The 20,711-nt window shown below is 41.7% G+C and overlaps 1 protein-coding gene across 3 annotated transcripts; it reads right to left on the bottom strand.

Annotated features, from left to right (window-relative positions):
* Window positions 1–472: 472 nt before the first annotated feature.
* Window positions 473–19,518, bottom strand: Nup54 (nucleoporin 54). 3 transcript variants are annotated; one of them, XM_041671353.1, is made up of 13 exons: window positions 19,352–19,518; window positions 18,617–18,778; window positions 15,861–15,944; window positions 15,617–15,769; window positions 13,719–13,939; window positions 11,377–11,564; window positions 8,845–9,041; window positions 7,637–7,691; window positions 7,156–7,249; window positions 4,572–4,679; window positions 2,811–2,930; window positions 2,438–2,548; window positions 473–1,367 (listed from the first exon to the last, which is right to left on the bottom strand). In XM_041671353.1, exons 1-13 carry the CDS (start codon window positions 19,416–19,418, stop codon window positions 1,239–1,241), a joined length of 1,689 nt encoding a protein of 562 aa, XP_041527287.1. In that variant the 5' UTR covers window positions 19,419–19,518; the 3' UTR covers window positions 473–1,238. The 3 variants fall into 3 exon arrangements, with proteins under 3 accessions (XP_041527287.1, XP_041527286.1, XP_041527288.1); XM_041671352.1 differs by having other exon boundaries at window positions 476–1,367; window positions 13,719–13,945; XM_041671354.1 differs by lacking the exon at window positions 18,617–18,778 and having other exon boundaries at window positions 477–1,367; window positions 13,719–13,945.
* Window positions 19,519–20,711: the final 1,193 nt, after the last annotated feature.

The following is a 20,711-nucleotide window of genomic DNA, read 5'->3' as shown; positions in this document are numbered from 1 at the left end:
GCACCAGACACTCCTTTCTACACTTGGCTCCAAAGACGGCAATGGACCAATCTTTTGAGCCAAAGTGAAAACAAGTGCATGCAAAGAAAACCTTCTCCCAAAGCCACTAGCATCTCAACAAGCAGGAAATAAGATGGGAACAACCAGGGAAGAGTGGTGTTATGTTCGCATGCCGCACACTCAGCAGTAGCGACTATAAAATTCTAGCAGCCAACTTGGAAAGAAGCTTTACAGTCTCTACCTTTACAATGTAACCTCCTCTGCTTCATGAGGGGTCTAGACATAGCCCTTCCTCCACCACTCGGCAGGACAACAGCAAAATTCACCGTGTTCTCTTGCAACGGCCCCGGTGTAAACCAAAGCACCACATACAAAGCACAAACATACCATAGTCACAGCATCTGTAGAGGTGTCAACACCTACGGCCCAGGTGTGTCCTGCAGTCAGAGTTGTATTTAAAACTGGCGGGCTGTGGACGAGTCCTATGATGTCATACTCAGCCACTGTTGTCAGATGTTAACATGAGGCTCTTCATCCTAGATGATTTCACTTGTTATACTCTAGTCAAAATATGACAAGTCCATAAATAAAACACCAGAGGACAGAATTACATAAAACTGCAAATTAACAATTTATTTTAAATTTCATTTTTAGAAATAAAAAGTTTGCAAAAATGGTGATTTTTGTTAAATCCTAATTGTTTAGGTATGTTCTGTTAAGTTCCAAATAAGTAAAATAATATAAAAATATATCTTCAAGTCTTCATAGAACAAAAGGAAAACCACACAAATCATTAAATACTTTGGAATTTTCTTTACTTCCCACGGCTGATCTCACAGATATAAAATGCAGATATGCATTTAACTCTGAAGCACAGTCTCCGCAGCATGTAGTTACGGTTTATTTTGTTATGTAGGAAGTAGCTATGTTTCATTTTGCGCTATGGAAAAAGGGACTGAAGAATAACCTTTATACACCGTGACCATGCTTAGTGCTAGCGCATATACTCTGCGTAATCGTGTACTTTTAAGTAAATATAGCTTTTAGATAAAAAATTTTCAGATTCCCTTTGAAAAGCTTTGTGGTGTCCATTTCAGATTTAATGTACAGTGATTTCTCAGGAACCGCAAACATGCCAGCGAGGAAAAGGATTCTTTTTCCCGTCCATGTGGTCATCGTACGGAAGGCCTGATGTAGCAAGATGCGCTTTATGAACCTCTGAACACGTCTGTAAATGGTCAGCTAAAGACACCACCTCTGCTGTGGATGGTTTCATTCAATCCATGTTCTACTAGTTTTATATCTTCTAGGTCATCTTTTATGATGCTAATCAAGTGGCTAAGGCCTTCCTGTTGTTGTTTCAAATGCTAGAATGAATTAAGAAAATAAAACATCAGTGTGCTACCCACAAAACAGCACTAGCGACTATATACAACAAGCATGCAGCAGACAACTACCACCAGCACGTGTGTCTACCATGTCTTTAGATGTGTTCTCTGGGTTTTTAGACTGGCCTCCCGAACTCTGGACAGTGGATGCGCACTGTCCACTGCTGTGGTGCTGGGGAGTGAACCCAGGGATCCATGCATAGCAGGCAAGCTACACCCCCAGTCCCAGCTTCTCAATTTAATACACAGACACATCATTCTAGATTACAATAAAATGTAGTTGACCTTCCCACTGACCTGAGTACTCCACTGCCCACCCTTTGACACATCTATTATGTGGACAGATTCTGAAGGGAGGACGTTTGGCTCTTTTACTATGGCATAACAATATGTGGGCATTTTCAGTGTACAGAGATGGGTACATCCACATCGTTGGGCACTCTGCCTCACAGAAGGGGAATCATACAGTACCTGTCCGTGTATGACCACATATTTCAAGGTCTACCATTTGTTACATGTGTCAGAATTTCCTCCTCTTTAGGAGAAGTCATACTGCACTATATGTGTTTGTACATAGGTGTATAAATGTCTTTGCAGATCCCTGATTTCAACTACAAGCTGGGCATGGTAGCTTATACCTTGAATCTTAGCACTCAAGTGGCAGAGGCAGACAGATTCTGAGTTCAAGACCAAACAGGGTTACATACTGAGACCTTGTCTCTCAAAACAGACGGAGAACTGCCAAATAATATGGCAATTCTCCTTTCAATTTTGTTGTTTCTCTGTGTAGTCCTGGCTGTTCTTGAACTTGCTCTGTAGACCAGGCTGGCCTTGAACTCAGAGATCACTTGCCTCTGCCTCCCAAGTGCTGGATTAAAGGCATACGTACCCAATGCCCAAACTTTTAATTTGTTTGAGGAAGCAATGTTTTTTATATTTTATGATATATGTGCCTGAAGGTTACAACTTCTCCATATTCTAATGAGCGAGTATTTCTGCTGTTGAACAACAGTCATCCTGATGGGTATGAAGCTGTAAGCTGAGCTCACCTGCTTGATTTCTCGTAAGAGGTCCGCATCTATGTAATACCTTTCTTCAGACTTCACAGCTCCAAAGTGATTCTGCATCCTGATCTGGGACATCAGTTCATTTAGTCGACCCTAAAAATGAGCCAGAGACAAGCGCTAACAATCACCGCTACTACTGAAGACGGCTGTTTGAAAAGATAGCTTCAAACCATCAGTTAAAATAAAACCCCCAGGTCTTTGATTTGAAGCACTAATGCAAGCCAAAAGTACCGCGACTGGGAATTTATTTTCACAAGTTCTAATCAGTGCAAATAAATGCTTAAGACACACTGCTGCATGTTCCTGTTCAGCTACCCCACGCAGCCTCTAGCCAGACTGACCACCAAGTGCTTACTTTGAACTGAGTAGGGGCATTCAGTTCGCCCTGAATAGTGTCTAGCTGAACCCGCAGCTGCTCTTCATCAGCCTGGATGGCGTAGCCGCTCTTCCTTTGAATCTCCTGTTTGATTAGGACCTGTAAAAGAGAAGACACCGGTACGAACCAGTAGACTTTTTAAAATCAATTATGGACTTGCTGATAGGCACTGGCTGAGAACTAACATGGGGTACTTTGAAATCTTAGCACTTGGGAAGCTAAAGCATGAGGAAAAGGCTGAGGCCGGCCTGACGAAGGAGAGCTCCAGGCCAGTCTAGGTTGCATAGCTGAGACCCTGCCTCAAACAGTAAAAAAGAAGGAAAAACAATCCTAATGCTTTATGCTTACACTGAAGTGCTTCTATATATCTGCCTACATTCCAATTTGATTTTCTTTCTTTGTTTGTTTTGTTTTTTTCGAGACAGGGTTTCTCTACAGCTTGAGCCTGTCTTGGCTCTTGTAGACCAGGCTGGCCTCGAACTCACAGAGATCCATCTGTCTCTGCCTCCCAAGTGTTGGGATTAAAGGCGTGTGCCACCACCACCCGGCCAATTATATTTTCTTATTAAAGAAAATATCTTTGTATAAAATGTAACACAGTTAATCCCAGCTGTGTCCACAGTGCTAGTTACAGGAATGCACCACAACACCCAGATCTAGTCAATTTCACTGTAAAACTTTCTGGTCAAGTGATCATCTTACCAATGTCTGAGTTATACGGGTTAAATGGGTGAGTGGCTCCTGAGAGACATGGCAAGTCTCTGTAGAATGACAAAAATATCCTAAAACTGAAAATACACTCACAGACCGTGTATCATATCCTTTGAGTGAGGTAAGTGTATGATATATGAACTATACCTCAATGAAATTGTTCAAAGAGGAAAAAAGCCATAAATATTTTTCCTTGATTTAGGAAGATTAACACAAAAATTAGCTTTTTATTACTTAGACAAAGTTCAACAATGAAAAGAGCTACACTGTGGGTCTCCACGTGGACTTTAGCAACTCTCCCTCTGCTCTCCGACTATTACCAGCTCCTTCACTTGCTGTAAATTACTTTTGGTGATCTCTATTTGTTAGAGAAAATCCCCTATCTCCCCTGGGTTTCAAATCTGAAAAATGCATACCATCTTTTACTACTTAGGGCTGTTTCTCTGGTTGGACGTTTCCCTCTGAGAGGGTTATTCATTCTGATGGCCGTCCACAGATCAGCTTTTTTCGTCTGTCCACAGCTACTCTGAATATATTGCTCGTTTCTCACCTTTCTCTTACAGGTGTCAAGCTTACCTTGATATTTCTAAAATTTCTTAACAGTGAGCTCAGATTTTTATTTGGTATTTTGACAAAGGCTTTTGAATCTGGTCTATAGCAATTGTTCTCATGACAATTTATGATTTCCCCTTCTGCTGCTGTCCCAGTCTGTTAAACTGGTGATTGGTTTAATGTCACTCATGGCCACATTCTTTCCCTGGCACTAAAATATGTTCTATACTTTATGGAGCCAGGAGTCGCTGATTTTATATCTTCCCTGTACCAAAACTGTTTATGACCCCTCGTTACTAAGGGAACTTTAAGAATATTTTTAACCTTATTTCTCACCCTGTAGGATCTTTCTTCCAAATTTTTATTGTAGGATCAACCCTCCAACTTGGGTCTTTTTCCTGTTTAAATAACATTCCTATTTGGCATGTATTTCACTTATAACCTCTTATAAACACTGGGGGAATTCCACATTATTACCTGTAAGGTTCTGTGGGAGAGGTCCATGAGCTTCCGCTTGTACTGTGCTATCTTGGCCATAGTGGTAGTTTGATTCTTTTGTAGCTCACTAATATCTTCAGATATGATCTGTTAAAAAGACATGTTTTTGAGGATAAACCAAGTGGGACATGATAGCTATTTAACTAGCCTAATTCTCAGATAACCCTGAGAGCCATCTCTCAAAACGTTAGCTTCAGTTCACCATTTTAGCACTTGTAAATTCCTTTTTGTGTGTGCACGCCTGTGTATTTGTGTGTGTGTGTGTGTGTGTTTGTGTAGGTGCACTAGAGTCCAGAGAGGGCACTGGGTCTCGAGAGGGGAGCTGTGTGCTGCCTGGCACGGGTGTTTGGCATCCAGCCTTAGTCTTCTGTGCAGTGCAAGCTCTTGACCGCCCAGCCCCATGATTCTGTATTTTGTTTCCTTCCTTTACATGTCTAAAAATTAAAAAGCACTATTCCAAGATTTCTTTAGAGCTTTCAGATATTTAGTGATGAGGCAGCATACTGTGAAAACAGGAACATTTCAGAAATAAGGAATTTTAAATAGACCCAGGCCTGACTGAAAAAAATTAGGATCTGTGAGACACTGTTGGGCTTAGGGTTCACAATCAACCAGTCTGAAGTTGGTGGAGCTGGGAAGAAAGTATACTCCATATCTTGATATCGAATACCTGGAGGGGATAATCAGAGCAGAGAGAAAAAGGAATGAAATAAATCCAAAAAGTGAATATGTGAATATATTTTTTTCTCTCTGGCTAGTGATGTTTTTTTGTCTGCCCTAAAATCCTAATACTTTGCCCAATGGTATGTTAATGTTAACAAGGCAGACTTACTTTGTGTGTGCACATGTAGGTGTGGAAGCTGGAGGGATAACCTCAGGCGTCTTTTTTTTTTTTTTTTGAGATGAAGGGTCCCCTGGAATTTGTCAAGGAGCGTCAGAGACCTGCCTGTCTCTGCCTCCCTAACATGGTCTAGCATGCCTGACTTTTTCACCTGGGCTCTAGGGACTGAAATCAGGTCCTAATGCTCAGCACTTTAACAATGGCATTATTCCCCATGTCCCAAACACGTTATAATCTTTCCATCACATCAAAGCATTCCAACCTATGATAGTCCCTAGCATAATTAATTTCTATGCCACTGGAGTGTTAAAGAGGATGAAAAGGTTGGATAAGCTATGCTACTATGCCCACCTATGTAGATCACCTTTGTTTGGGGTGGGATAGGGGACACACTTGAAAACTGAACCAACCTAAGGCCCATCATATACTACACAAGCCCTCTACTACTAAGCTATATCCATCAGGCCCCTTTTCCATTTTATTTTGAGACAAGATCTCACTACATTGCCCGGGTGGGCCTTGAATCAACGCTGCATCCCACTATGGCCTTGAACTTGAACTTGTAATCCTCTTGCCTAAGCTTCCCACGTAGCCTCGGTTACAGGCCTGTACAACCAGTATAGCCTCCATTACTTTTAATGAAACACCAGGACAATATTGAGGGGACAAAGGAAAAACTTAGGTTGCTGTGTTTATCACCCAAATTTATTTAAAAAATTGGGAGGCAAAAAAAAAAAAAAAGATGTATAAGATTTTTGAAGAGAATATCTAAAAACTAGTTTGAAGGACATTGACGGCCTCAACGTTAAAGGATGAAATGATCTAACATCACGGGCCAGTCCTTACCAGGTGCGGCGATGCGCAAACACCTGGAATCTCAGTACCTGGGAGGCAGAGGCAGAGGAATCAGAAGTTGAAGGCCATCCTTGGCTACTCAGTGAGTTTGAAGCTAACAATTCATTTTAGGGTGATACTCATGAATTCAGAGTGTCCAGCCTAACATCATGAAGTGTCTGGAAATTGGACCACAGAGAAATCATGCTGGAATTTTTTTGGCAGAGAAACAGTGAAAAGGAGGAATAGCTACATGGTGATATTTGCAGGGCTCTGTCCCAACACAGCCACACAAAGGCTGGATCAGTGTAACAGGAGAATTGTGTCCAGAGAACTCATCACCTTATCAGCAGTAAGCTCGCTCCTGTCTAATGAAATCGGAACTGCATGCAGCAGACATGGAAGTCAGCTCACAACACCCACAGTTTGTTTAGTTTTACAAGTCAATCAGGGTTGGACTTGATAAATCCTTGGATTAAAAAAATAATAAAAAGAGAGATGACTTTGAATAAATCTAGGCTATAAATCTAAACTCATAAAATATGTCAAAACAAATCTATAGGTCAGAGGTTAAGAACTCTTCCAGAGAATTGACCCAGGTTCAATTCCACACATGCCAGTCTTTAATTCCAGTTCCAGGGGATTTGACGCCCTCTCTAGCTTCCAAGGGTACTGCACAATATGTGGTGTGCAGACCATATAGGTACCACTTATACACATAAAAATAAAGAAACCACAGTGTATGTGCAAGGCTGCTATCACAAAGAAAGCTGGTACAGGAAGCTGTTATGTTCTGCTGTGTACGAGTTCCCCTAAGAAAAAACAGCACACACGGGAAAAACAACTCCTAACTTTTGTTAGGATAGAGAATGCAAAGCGAATGCTTACATCTAATCTGGTCTGATGCTGCTTAGTCATCTGGTCTTGAACCTTCAGTCTCCGAAGCAGCTCTTTGAAACCCACCATGGGTACAGGAATTAATCTAAAATGCAAGGTTGCTTTTCAGAACTTATAAAACCAACAAGATGTATTTTGTAACAGACCTAATGAAATTTACAAGGAATTTCTAAATCCATGGCATTGAGATCAACAGTTACCATGCTGTTTTCAACCTCCTTATTTAACAGATTAGGAAACATGGTTCAGTCAAAAACTTGCACTCACTGTTAATGCAAATGTAACAGATGACTAGGATCCAGGTTTCCCCTCCCTGCCTAGTCTCACCTCATCTTGCTGCCTTCCATGGCAGAACTGTTTTAAAAAGCAATGAAAATAACTCTTCAAATGCAAGAATACAACTAATAGCCCATGTCTGTTTGCTTCCTTTCTGGTAAGTACCAGTCTGTATATAAAATAGTGATACACTTACTTTTCAGAATCGGGGTTATCCACCTTGGCTTGTTCCCAAATAATAGGATCAACACCTACCACAAACAAAAATATTCTTATAAAACATGATTTTCTGTGTTTATATTTGTATGGGAAATGCTTTCTTAAAATTAGAGTTCAGAAGTTATAATTAGGAATTACTTTTAAAAAATGCTCATTATAAAAATAATTTTATAAATATGAATTGAAAGGAAGTATCTGCAGCAGATAGTATAATACGTCCACCTCTAGCACACAAAGAGAGCCCACATAAACAAAAAGTGCAATGACTCGAACAAGAAATGAGCAAAGGACATAAAAAGTCTATTCTCAGGCATGAAGTTATTCAACCTGTCATCAGGAAAATACAGACTAAATAAATATTAGTTCTTTAACTAGCTTGCTGATGTGGGGAGCATAATACACTACAATTGCAAATACACTTGGTAGAAGGCTCTCTGAAAGGCATTTGCCAGTGAGCCTAATAAACCTAATTTTACTGCAGTGAACTTGGTGTGGAGGAGAGCCTATGTCCCTAGGCTGCCCTCGACCTCACCATGCAGTCCAGGTTGTGCCCTCAATTTCATGATCTGTATTCCATCTCCAAGGCTGAGATCACAGGTACCAGAGATCTTCTTCTAAAAAAACTAAATACATGCTCTAAGGTAAATTTCTACAGATATTAACTGATGCTTAGTTTGGAGAAGTGAATGTATAGAAACAATATTGAATTAAGTAAGGCATATCTATAGAATACTCTAGTGTTTAAATAGAATCAAGTTCCTCTTCAAGTATGAACACGAGAGTGAAAAGGCAGGCGGCAGCCGTGTGCGGTGCAGAGCCTTTCCCACTCCATGCACATTTGCCTACACTTGGAGCAGCAGAGTCCAGTGCTACTAACAGTTACCGCTATGGAAAGGAGACAAGCTAGACTTACCAGTCTACTTAATTAGGATATCTAGATTTTTTTTAAGCATTAACATATTTAAGTAAGTAATTAAAGATAAAAAACCCAAAACACTTCAAATGACTATCTACAGGCAGATGAGTTAAGAATTATTTTTGCCATTTTTCAAAATTTCTAATGTCTTAGTTATATAATTTAAACTTACAACTAACTAAAACACAATATTCAAGAATACATTCCAAACAAGCAAACACACGACAAGCTCCCGCACTAATAACCACCTAGCCAGCTACAGCACGTACCAGCAGGAGGGTTCTGCAGGAGCTGTTTGATCTGAGCAGGGGACAGCTCTGTTCTGGTCATAGAAAGCGTCACCCCGAGCTGCTGCAGCTGTGTTTTGATGTTGGCTTGTTCAAAGTGGGCATACAGCGTTGTGGCTGGGACTCTTCTCGAGGTGCCATTTGGAGAACGCTCAACAACGTAAATGACAACTTCTGTCCTGGAGGCAAACAACCAATTTATCACACTGACTTCATGACCCACAGTGTCAGGAGCCATTTCAAGCTTCCCCTTTCTCACATCTCACAGGGCCTTGAAGTAAAAATCTTGAGACAAGAAAACTTAAAGTTAGCCAAAAACATTACGTGCATTAGGAGCTTACCTTGGAGACTCAAGCTCTGGAAAGCACTACAGACCGTCTTCAAGGCTTGCTGCTTATCACTAACAGCAGGTGTTCTAGCCACTGACCTTGCAACTGCCCTGCTTAGCTGCCAAACTGCCCCACTTAGTTGCCTAGCTACCGAGCCCCTCCTTCCCTTCCCCCTTTCCTCAGTTCCCCCTTGCCTGAGCTCCTTTCTGAGGAGTATTTAAGACTTGAAACTTGCTTCAATAGAGGGGATGCCTTGACAAGGAATACTGCTTGGCGTCCGTACCTGTTCCCCCCCCCCCCCCCCCGCCAAGTCTTTCAGATAGTGCCTCTTCCAAGACCCTGGAGTAACTTAGGACCTGCTGGGCGGGTCACCACAGCCACAAATGTCTGAAAAGACTGATGGCTGAAGTCAAAAATGGTTTTTACAAGAGTAAAGTTTTTTTGTTTATTTGTTTTTTTTTTTTAAATCTTGAAAGTACGGTTCATTTGTAAATCATCTTAAATAACAAAAACCAAAATGAGGTAGGTAAATAAGATAAAATTTAGGGGGCTGGAGAGATGGCTCAGAGGTTAAGAGCACTGACTGCTCTTCCAGAGGCCCTGTATTCAATTCCCAGCAAAAACACATGGGCCTGGCTCACAAGCATCTGTAATGAGATCTGGTGCCCCCTCCTGGCACGTAGATGGAATACTGTAATAAATCTTTAAAAAAAACACTATCTCAAAATAAAAGAATAATGCTTAAGGGCTGGAGAGATGGCTCAGAGGTTAAGAGCACTGGCTATTATTCCAGAGGTCATGAGTTCAATTCCCAGCAACTACATGGTAGCTCACAACCATCTGTAATGAGATCTGGTGCCTTCTTCTGGTGTGCAAGCATATATATAGGCAGAACACTGTATACATAATAAATAAATCTTAAAAAAAAGTTTTAAAAAAAGGAATAATGCTTAAAAAAATTAGAATTTATTTTTTGAGAAGATTTGCTCAGCAGTATATTTCTCTATCAAATGTTTTTTACTGTTCCCTGCTCCCTAAAACTAATGACTCTTATGATCTGCCAAAACTTATGGGCTGCCTGTTGCAAGCAAGACCCAAGAAGTACAACCTGAGTCAGTCACCGGGTATTACTAGAAATAGTAACGATATAATTCACCTAACCTTAAATATCCAAAAATAAGTATCTTGCCACCAAGAAGAAATGACGAAAGGACGAGGGAACTAGAGCAATCACACTGTTCATGAACGAGCAGAGCGCACGGGTTGGACAGGGACTGCATCACTGTAACTCCAGCATGTGGGACTGCATCACTGTAACTCCAGCATGTGGGACTGCATCTCTGTAACTCTAGCATGTGGGACTGCATCTCTGTAACTCTAGCATGTGGGACTGCATCTCTGTAACTCTAGCATGTGGGACTGCATCTCTGTAACTCCAGCATGTGGGACTGCATCTCTGTAACTCCAGCATGTGGGACTGCATCTCTGTAACTCCAGCATGTGGGACTGCATCTCTGTAACTCCAGCATGCAGACAAGGCAGGAGGAGCACTCGAAGTACAAAGTGGATGGATAACCAGCACTGCACAATAAGACCGTCTAAAACCCATCAAAAACAACAGCAACCAAAACCAAAACAAGCAAAAGGAGTCAGTTATTAAAACGCTTCAGTAAAGCTTCATGATGTGAATATGTTTTATTAGCATTGGTTAATAACGAAGTTAATTTGGCCAATAGCCACAACAGAGCCAGGCAGAAAATCCAAACGGATATAAGGAGAAAAAGGGTTGGAGTCTGGGAGATGCTAGCACATGGCAACAGAGATTAATAGGAATGAATTAATTTAAGATGTAAAAGCTAGTTAGTAATAAGCCTGAGCCATTAGTCATTAGTTTGAACTTAATATTAAGCCTCAGGGTAAATATTCAGGAACTGGCAGGTGGGAGGGAAACCCAGTTATAGCTTCAGTCTGCATGTAGCTGCAATGCACTCTGCCGTTCCTGAACGAAATCTACATGCTGGTATCTGCAAAGTTTATCTGATAAAAAATCCAAAACAAAGAGAACAGAACTGTTCAACACTTCTATAAATTTGTAATAATCACCAACTAGAGATAGCATTCTGCTGAGATTTCTGTTTCAGCAGCAGCGAACCCACAAGGGAACAACCCGCACATGTTTACTTACTGATCATCCGGCAGGGTCTTAATGCCCTCCACATTGACAGTCAGGGTCTGGTTTCCTCCCAAAACCTTATGCAATGATTCTACTAGCTGCTGCTGCTGGCTTCTAATGTCTGCTTCTTTCTTGTTGAAAACTAAAACCACCAGTCCATCTTCATCTTTATTATTGGGCATACAACTATAACCTACAGCCTGTGAAATGAACAAAAGAATCAAAAATACATGCAGACTTTACACGAAATGTTTAATAGCTTAGCATCTGCTAAGATAATGGAAATGGCAAGCGCTCTGTGGGACACATGAGCAAACTTCATTTCCCTAAACTAACATAAATGTAAATTTCCTCTCCAGTATAGGAACTAAAGAATTTTCTCTGGAAGATTTTGAAAGTCATTCATTTTCAGAGGTTTCTTATATATTAGAACAACTCATATGTCATACATGTAACTGCAGAAGAAGGTGACTCATGAATCTTTACATTTTAAAGAAACAATTCACAAATACAGTATGTTTAAGGTACAATGACACTATCAAGATACTAATGATATCAAGAATGTCTAGTTTATGACTATCTGTTATAAAACTATGAAACAGGTTATTAGTGTAACATTAAATGAATAAAATATTACATATTATTAAATACAAGGAATAAGACATTGCTAAAAATAGCTTATATAGAACACTTTGTCCTTTGTCACCACTTACATGTAACTTTTAAAAAAGTTAAGTTCATTCATGTGTACATTATACATTTTACTATGTATATTATATATATAGCAACTTTTAAGAAAAGTTAAAACATTTAAACTGATACTTCTATGTTTACTACTGTATTATCTTACTGCCAAACAATATTAAGAATTTCAACTAATGATTCAGGTGATATAGAAATTAAATAACCCTAGTGTGCAAAGCTAAACTATAAAGTACTCCAAACTCTGAAACTTTCTGGTATTAACATGATGTCTCAAGTAAAAAAATATTCTACACCTGACCTTATATGATGGGTCACAGCACACAAACACACTAAAATTACTGTATAAAATTACCTTTAAGCTATATGTACAAGCTGAAGCTACATGAATCAATTTCCTATTTAGAAGAGTTCCTCAAGGTATGCCATTATATATAAATATTCCAAAAATCTGAAAAGTCTAAAATCTAATATTTCTCTGGTCCTGAGGTGCTAGGGTGAAGTTCAGTAGCAGAACGTGTAACTAGGACACATAAGGTTCTTTCTGGGTTTGATTCTTAAGCATCACCCCCTCCCCTCCCGCCCCCCATACCTTTACACTCCCCAACAGGCAGGCTGAAGTACAAGCTTGATTGTAATATATTGATTTGTTATGTGGAAAATACACTGTCAGCTGTGTGTGGTGGTGCAGCCTTACCATCTCAACACTCAAGAGGCTGAGGCAGGAGGATCATGAGTTTAAGGCCAGCTTGGACTATTGCAGCAAGAGCCTCTCTTCTGTTTTTCTTGGAAGAACAAAAAAATAAAAAAAAAGGAAAGAGAAGAGAGATCATATATATATATATACAAAAACCAAAAACAAAGAAAGAAAAACAAATGGTCAAGTAGAACACTCCCACTGTCAAATTTCAATGAGATGGTTGTTTATAGACAATGAGGCAGAACAAAGAAAACGGCCATTACTGTTTTAGCGCCTTTGGCACCCGACTCTAATAATAGTAACAGGTTCCACATGCCAAGGAGAATCCGTGCACTGCCTGGGGTAACTTCCCTGACTAGTCAGATGAACACAGCCTAAGTCTGGTACCCTTTAAAGTGACAAGCAGACCACACTTTCTTTTTTGCTTGTTTGTTTGTGTGTGTATGTATGTGTGTTTGTGTGTATGTATGTGTGTATGTATGTATGTAAGGGGGGCCTGCCATGGCACACTTTCGGGAGTCATGTGCTTTGGGGAGAGTGTCAAACTCAGATCATAAGGCTCGGCGACAAGCTCCTTCACCCACGGGGTCACTACAGCCCTGGGTTGTTTGTTTTGAGATGGGGTCTAAGGTAGCCTGGGCTGGTTTCCAACTTGCTCTACAGCTGAGGATGACTTGACTTCCGGCCCCTCTATGTCCACCCCTGAGCAGAGACTCAGGGTGTACCACCACAGCCATTGTTCCTCCTCTACCAACACCTTCTTCCTCAGTCCTATTGTGGTGGCTGTGTGGTCACTCTGAACCATAACATTTTTCAAAAATCACTTTAAATTTATAATTTTTATTTAAAATAAGAAGTGTAGCCATACCTGTCTTAAATGTCATTTTAATCTAAAAGTTACTATATCTCTTATATTCACTCTTTAAATGAAGATCAAAGACACAACTAATACCTTAAATCGGCAGAAGGGATTTTCCTGTGTAAACTCCACGGGAGGAATGTTATTGTTGAAATATCCTTTTCCTGTTCCCCAGAAAGCCTGAAGCTGGTTCCATTTAGCCAAAATGGCATCTCTCTCATCCCCCAGCAATGTCGGAGCAGAAAGCGCACTGGCAGTATTGATGAGCTGGTTGGACTGCGCAGGAGCCTGTGTAGGCTGACTGAAGAGACCACCTAAAGCTTAGAAAGGAAAAACAACAAAAATACAAGTCCAGAAAACTTCGATTCAAGGAATAGTGCATAAACCCCTTCCCAGCTGTCATGTCCTAACTTGGGAACCAATTTGTATACTGTCTTACAAGCGGGTGAGTGTCCGCCAAGGAAACCAAGAGGTAAAGCAAACAAGCGGCAGCTGCCCACAGCCTGAGGCCGTCAAAGAGGAGCAGCCTGGAAACGGCTGAAAGGGCCCATTAAATGAGCAACAGCTTGTGGGATGTTCACTTTAGATGCTGTCAAGGTCTTGCATGTCGCAGGGCAGAGGGCATGGCTATCTGAGCAAACAGCTCTACAGATGTTCTGATAACCCAAACTGGTGGCACAGTTAGAAAACAGATTGGACTGCTGAGACCTGATGCTTGAGAGACAGGGCAGCTGACCTAGATAAACAGAGTTTTAAAAATGAAACAAGCCATCCGTGGTGGCGCACACCCTTAATCCCAGCACTCGGGAGGCAGAAGCAGGTAGATCTCCGTAATTTCAAGACCAGCCTGGTCTACAAGAGCTAGTTCCAGGATAGGCTCCAAAGCTACAGAGAAACCCTGTCTCGGGGGGAAAAAAAAAAAGAGTACTTGTTGCTCTTCCAGTGGGTCCATGTTTGACTCACAATAGACCAAAGTAAACAAAATTTAAATGCATGGTAGCCTAATTCTAAAAAACAGGACCCAGAAGGCTGAGGCCGATGAAGCAAGATTTTGCTGACACACTCCTAGGAAAAAAAAGACCTGGAGAGGCAAGTCCTATTGGGGTGGGGGGATCACAGGGCTGACTGTATTACCCAACATTAAAAACAACAACAAACCAGAACCACATAAGTAAGGTAAAATTTGTTACAGATGAATTCCAACAAACAAATGCAAGAAGAATCTAGATGAACATAACTCCTTAATCAGTAATAAATAAACTGATCTAAGTAATGATTACCAATGACTGCTAGAATCATTACAAAAAATTAGATATTATATACCTCTTGATAAAGAATATATGACACTGTCTTACAAATAAAAAAAAATTTGAAACTATCTATGTAAATAAGCCCCTAAATCCCACTCAACAACAAGAGATTGACAAACACTACGTTTAACCACGTAAGAATGAACAGTAAAGAACTGGCTGAAATCCTCTGAAAGACAAAAGACAGGACTTCTTCCATGAACTGATAATATAAAAGAAGGCTTGCAGAGATCTAAGAACGGCAAAGCTAAAGAGTTATGTTGACACACTTGAGTGACAGAACCACAGAGAAAAGAAGAAGGCCGTAAGAGATGGGACAGCAGTCCCTCCAGTGGAGCAGTGCCTATAAGGAAACATGGAGCTGGCTCAGGGTCTGCCTTGACTTGACAAGAGTGTGCCCATATAAATAATACAATAAGTTACACCGTATACAGATTTCTCCAATTGTATCACTGTTAGAAATGACAAAACTTTTAACGGACCGACCGCAAACACAGGGCCCTTACATCCTAACCATGCCGCTCGGGCTTTCCCTAACCATCAAGCACAAGCATGAAGAGCAGCTTTTGGAATTCCTTGGAACCTATTCATAGTCCTTAACACTAAGACAATCTGCACTTGAAGCCATGGTGCTAGCTGTTATGGCCACAACTTTACATCTGAAGATAAAATCCCACTTACTAGTTTGCTGCTGCTGCTGTTGCGGCTGCGTATTAAATCCTCCAAACCCCAGGCCGGTTCCCAAACCAGTACCTAAACCAGTACCAGTTCCCGTCGCTGTGCCAAAACCAGTACCGAAGCCAAAACCTTTGTTCTGAGTGCCACCGAGAAGGCCTTTCAAGGAAAAATCAGAATCAGGTAAGTTAAGAACAACGTTTCTAACATCTCCCGTACGTCCTTCTCCAGATGACTTCAGCCCTCTTACCTGTGCTGCCAGTGTTTGTTGGGGCAGAGAAGCTGAATGCAGAGCCCGCAGTTGTAGTTGTTGTTCCAAATCCTCCAAACCCACCTAATTTAAATAAAAAAGATAAAACATAAAGGTTCTTTTGCGTACATAGAGGGAATTTCATCTTCAATTTTTTAAAAGTAGTTGCTAAATACAAAGAACACATTGATCTAAATTTTTCCTTTTTTGCAGCATCATTAAAAAATCCTACACTATTACTAATACACTGCAAGAAATAACTGATGAAGTATTTTAAATAGAAATAACACGGTGCAATACATAGTCCTTTTAACTAAATGGGTAACATGATTAAAAAAATGTTAAAACTTTTGCCATAACTGTAAAATGATACAGATGTACCTTTAGACTAGCTATTACAAATTGAAGTGTCTATATGATTTTGAGTAACAAAATTAATGAGACTAAGCATTTACTGACAATAGAGTTGTTTAAAAAGTAGCTTTGTATCAGGTAGTGGTGGCCTTTAATCCCAGCACTCGGGAGGCAGAGGCAGGCGGATCTCAGTGAGTTCAAGGCCCTGGAAAAGCCAACAAAATAAAAAAACAAACTAGCATGTAATGGCAGCAGATGGCTTTGCCAGCTTGCAACCTTAATTTCCATAACTTAAATTACATCTACATTAGCTCATGTTTCTCCTTTGTCTGTGTGCAACAACTTTTCAAAGGAAACACCAACAGGCTTCTTTCCTCTGTAAAATAACAACGTCTTTCTTGAAGGAGGCAAAGGAAAAAAGTGGAGGAGCGGCAGGAAAGGTAGTCAAGGCTACCACGGGCCTCGGAGGCACATCATGGCAACTGATTTTACTTTTAAGTCTAGAAACAAAATAATCTTGACATATCTAACAATATATGACTAGAATGAAATGCTAGCCCAACTTTTAAAAAGAGTATTGGTAGTAGTTACCTATTTATAAATATGCTGTCAAAGGCATTCAAAACAAACATCTGAACCATAAATGCTGGGTTCTGAGAGTCTAACTTGAACCTCACTTACTTCTTGTAATAGAATAGCCTCATCAAGACTGCAATAGAGGACGGGTGTGGCAGCGAGTGTCTGCAATTCCATCGAGACACAAGATAATGCAGGATGGGCTACATAGTGAAAAGATGTCTCAAAAATTTTTAACTAGTTTTAATGAATTTTGTGGTGCTGGGATCCTGCTAGGCAGGCAAGCACTTCATCACTTGGTGAGTCTCCAACTTAAAACAATACAATTCAGATTTGGAAATTTAGTGCATAGGCTGTTGCACACACGTAACATAGATTCTACTGCAATATTGCCAGCTAAACTTTTTGATGCAACACCTAAAATAGGAAGTACTGTCTTTAGTCCCCCTTTATCTTCCTACTTTCAAAGAATAACTATGTTATCCCAACTGGCTACAAAATAAAAACACTAGTCAGTATCTTATCATGTTTCAAATAACCAAAACCGCTTTATTAGTAAGAGTAGACCTGCATGGCTACAAAAAAAATTTAATTTTACAGCTTTTTGTTTAGTCTGTTAATTAACATATTTGAAAGCCATCAAAACACAATTTTATTTGTACAACTCAAAACTCAACAGTGACAGCTTCAAACGGACATGAAATCAAGCAAATACAAACAGGTTTATTTGTTGTTGAACATGGATTTGCTTTATTCTGAAACATAAATTTCAAAATAAGGTGTGTTTTGCCCAGTGCCAATTTTAAGCAAAGTAGAAAACACAAACACAGCAAGGGCAGTGCTATGTAAACACTTGTAATACATCTTTATCTTTGGCATGTTCAAGTCTATGTCACATTGTTTTCAGCTCAGAGAATAAGGCGATATACAGAATGTGGAACCAAGTGAATGGACAAAATACCTGACTGTCCAAGTCAGCTCAGGAAGTAATGTTTACCAAATGCATATAATTGGCATGGGCAGAAGCGGCATAACATAGACTATGGACGATAAATTCATATACGAGCAGCTGAGGGTCAAGATGTTTTCAAGGGTCACTTTACGTTGAACTCACATAAGCCTACTTTAAATTGGGACATACACACCATTATAGTTGTGTTTTGAAAAAATTTAAAGATCTTCAAACCTGCAGATTAAAAAAATCTTCATAATTCTCTTTTTGAGTGCAAAGATGTCTAGCCTACTTTTTAGAACTCAATGTCATCTGGTAAATTAAAATGCTCATGGAGACTTTCCCAAAAATGTAGCAAAGAATTGGAGATTCTTTCTACGGTTACATCTCTTATAGAAATACATACTAACAGTTGAATTAATGGAAGAAAAACAGGTCACCGCTGTTCGTATAAGATTCGTTTCTCTTGGAAACACAAGGACAATAAGATGAAATCCCAATGAAATATGTATAAAAAATGAAAAATGACTGCAGGAGTCCAAGATTCCCAGGGAACCACTGAGCTTATACTGTAGCTAATAATTTGAAAAACATTCTAATTCAAAATAAATTCCATTCCAAATTCTTATTTTGAAGGTGTACTCTGTATAATTAAATGCAAACCCACAAACGAGAATTCTAGCTCTCCAGGCTTTCTAATAAAAAAAAAATCACATCTTTTAAGAAAGTCAAAACTTGATATACACTCAATTTGACCTCAGGAAACGAACCCTTCCCTTATTAAACAAGTGCAATCCCCCCCTCCCCAAACTCTAGGAACATTCTTGGACTCCAGCCCCCGACCCTCGTTATACACATGACCCGCAGTATCTACCTGCACTCGTCAGACTGTTACCAAAATTGAACGGAGTCGCCGAGGTGGTAGAAACACCGAAATTCCCAATATTAAAGTTCACTGCAGGGTTAGCAGTTAATCCGAAACCCCCAAAATTAAACCCACCGGCGGTGGAGTTGGCAGTCTCAAGCCCACCAAATCCTGATAGACGTGGAGGCAGAGAAACAAAAATTTGAAAAGGTGAGAGGTGGGGAAGAGAAAAGGAAAAGAAAGCAAGATAAGAATTACAAGAATCAGCAAGAGGCTTCACAGCGTGGATAAACCTGACCGGCACCGGAACCGGTTAAGAGAGCCGAGGAGGTGGGGACAGAGAGAGGAGCGAAGGGCACCAGGGGCAGGGGCCAGCATCCCCCGGGCTGGGGAGGGGACGGAGGGAAGCCCCTGGGCCGGGAGGCAGAGCCGTACGAGGGGTCCCGGGGTCCCGGGAAGGGAGAGGGGCGTCGCCTCCCGCCGGCCTCTCCCGGGCGGAGTCCCCGGTGGCGGGAAGCCACCCGGCGGCCGGGCCACGCGGGATGCGCGCGCCGTGCGAGCCCCAGGCCGAGCCTGAGCAGCCCGCGGCCCTCCCGCCTCCGCCGCCGTCGCCAACCCTCTCCAAATGTCCCCAAGGTGTCCCGCGTGCCAGGGCGACCCCGGACCCCCAGCCGGGTGGTATCGGACCGAGGGGGCGGGCCCAAGGCTTCCGTGTCTTGAAAGGAGGTCCAGGGGCTGACTCACCCGCGGGTGCCGCGGTAGCTGCAGAGGTGCCAGAAGTGCCCGAAGGAGCCCCAAAATTGAAAGCCATGTCGCGGGAGCAGCGCTTAGGTTGTCCCGGGCTCCCGCGGCTCCGCGCTCAGTGTCTCCGCTCTTCCGGCCGGACGGGAAACGTCGGGCCGCACCATTAGTTCCGCCTCCTTTCGGGCCTAAGCGGAGGAGGGAGGAACCAACCAAGGCCGGAGTATGGGGGAGGGGGTACAACGAGAACGCCTCCGTCCCGCTCACTTCCGGGGGTGTGTTGTGGCTTCACGTGGCGCGGGGCGTCACAACAAAAGGGAGATGAGGGGCTGCTGGGCGTGGAGTGTCGCCTGCCAGCTCTTCGATGCCGCCTTAGCGAGGGGATTCGGTACGGAGACTGCGAGCAGAAGGTGTGATGGTACTGTCCTTACCACCGAGCTGGGGGCCTTCCCGGAGGACTTGAGGACGGAGCAGATGAAGCAACTGAGAAAGAGGCATTTAGGAGTGACAGAAAGATAATGAGGATGTAGCAACACGTGTGTTTACTACGTGGCACGCACGCTAGTCCCCAGTTGTGCATAGTTTAACTTAATCCCCAGCTGGTTTTCAGACAGTTTACCACTACTGTTATCCAACCAGAGGGAAGGCTGACCCGAATGAAACAAATGAGCTTTCTAACTGCTAAAACCTGTGCCCTGTGTTGCTCTTCTGGGGGACATTTAATCCTCAACCCCACAGAGAAGATTTTGTTATTGACTAATTCACATGGATGAGATGGAAGCATACCCAAAGTCAGTTCGCTGGCACATCCTGGAATCTAATTTGGAACAAGGTTTTTCCCGACATTTTCTGAAAGGGATAAACTCTCCCACTTTCAAAACTGAATTTAGCAGAGAAACCCCGTCTCGAAAAACCAAAAACAAAAAAACAAAAAAACAAACAAAACAAAACAAAACAAAAACTGAATTTAGGCTCCAGTTCTCTGAGGACACACAGGTGTCTTTTTCAACAAAAGGCCACGTACCTACAAGGCCCTTGGATTCAGGCGGGAGGGAGAGAACAGAGGGCCTAAGTCAGTCTCACAGTGTCTCAAGGACAAACCCGGCAGCCCTCTTCTGAGTTTCGTCCAAGCTTGTGTAGACGCGTCCAAAAATAATAAGACTAAACAATAACCTGGGTGGTGGTGGCACTTGCCTTTAATCCCAGCACCTGAGAGCCCGAGGCAGGCGAATCTCTGAGTTCAAGGCCAGCCTGGTCTACAGAGCAAGTTCCAGGACAGCCACGACTGTTACACAGAGAAACCCTGTCTCGAAAAACCAAACCAACCAACCACACAAACCCAAAAACAAACAAACAAAAAAAC

Source organism: Microtus oregoni, unplaced genomic scaffold (assembly GCF_018167655.1).
Source record: "Microtus oregoni isolate MIOR12 unplaced genomic scaffold, Mior012 000021F_ref0000039, whole genome shotgun sequence".
In the NCBI taxonomy this organism is placed as follows: Eukaryota; Metazoa; Chordata; class Mammalia; order Rodentia; family Cricetidae; genus Microtus; species Microtus oregoni.
The sequence above is the reverse complement of the archived record's forward strand: the minus strand, read 5'-3'. Positions and strand labels throughout refer to the sequence as shown.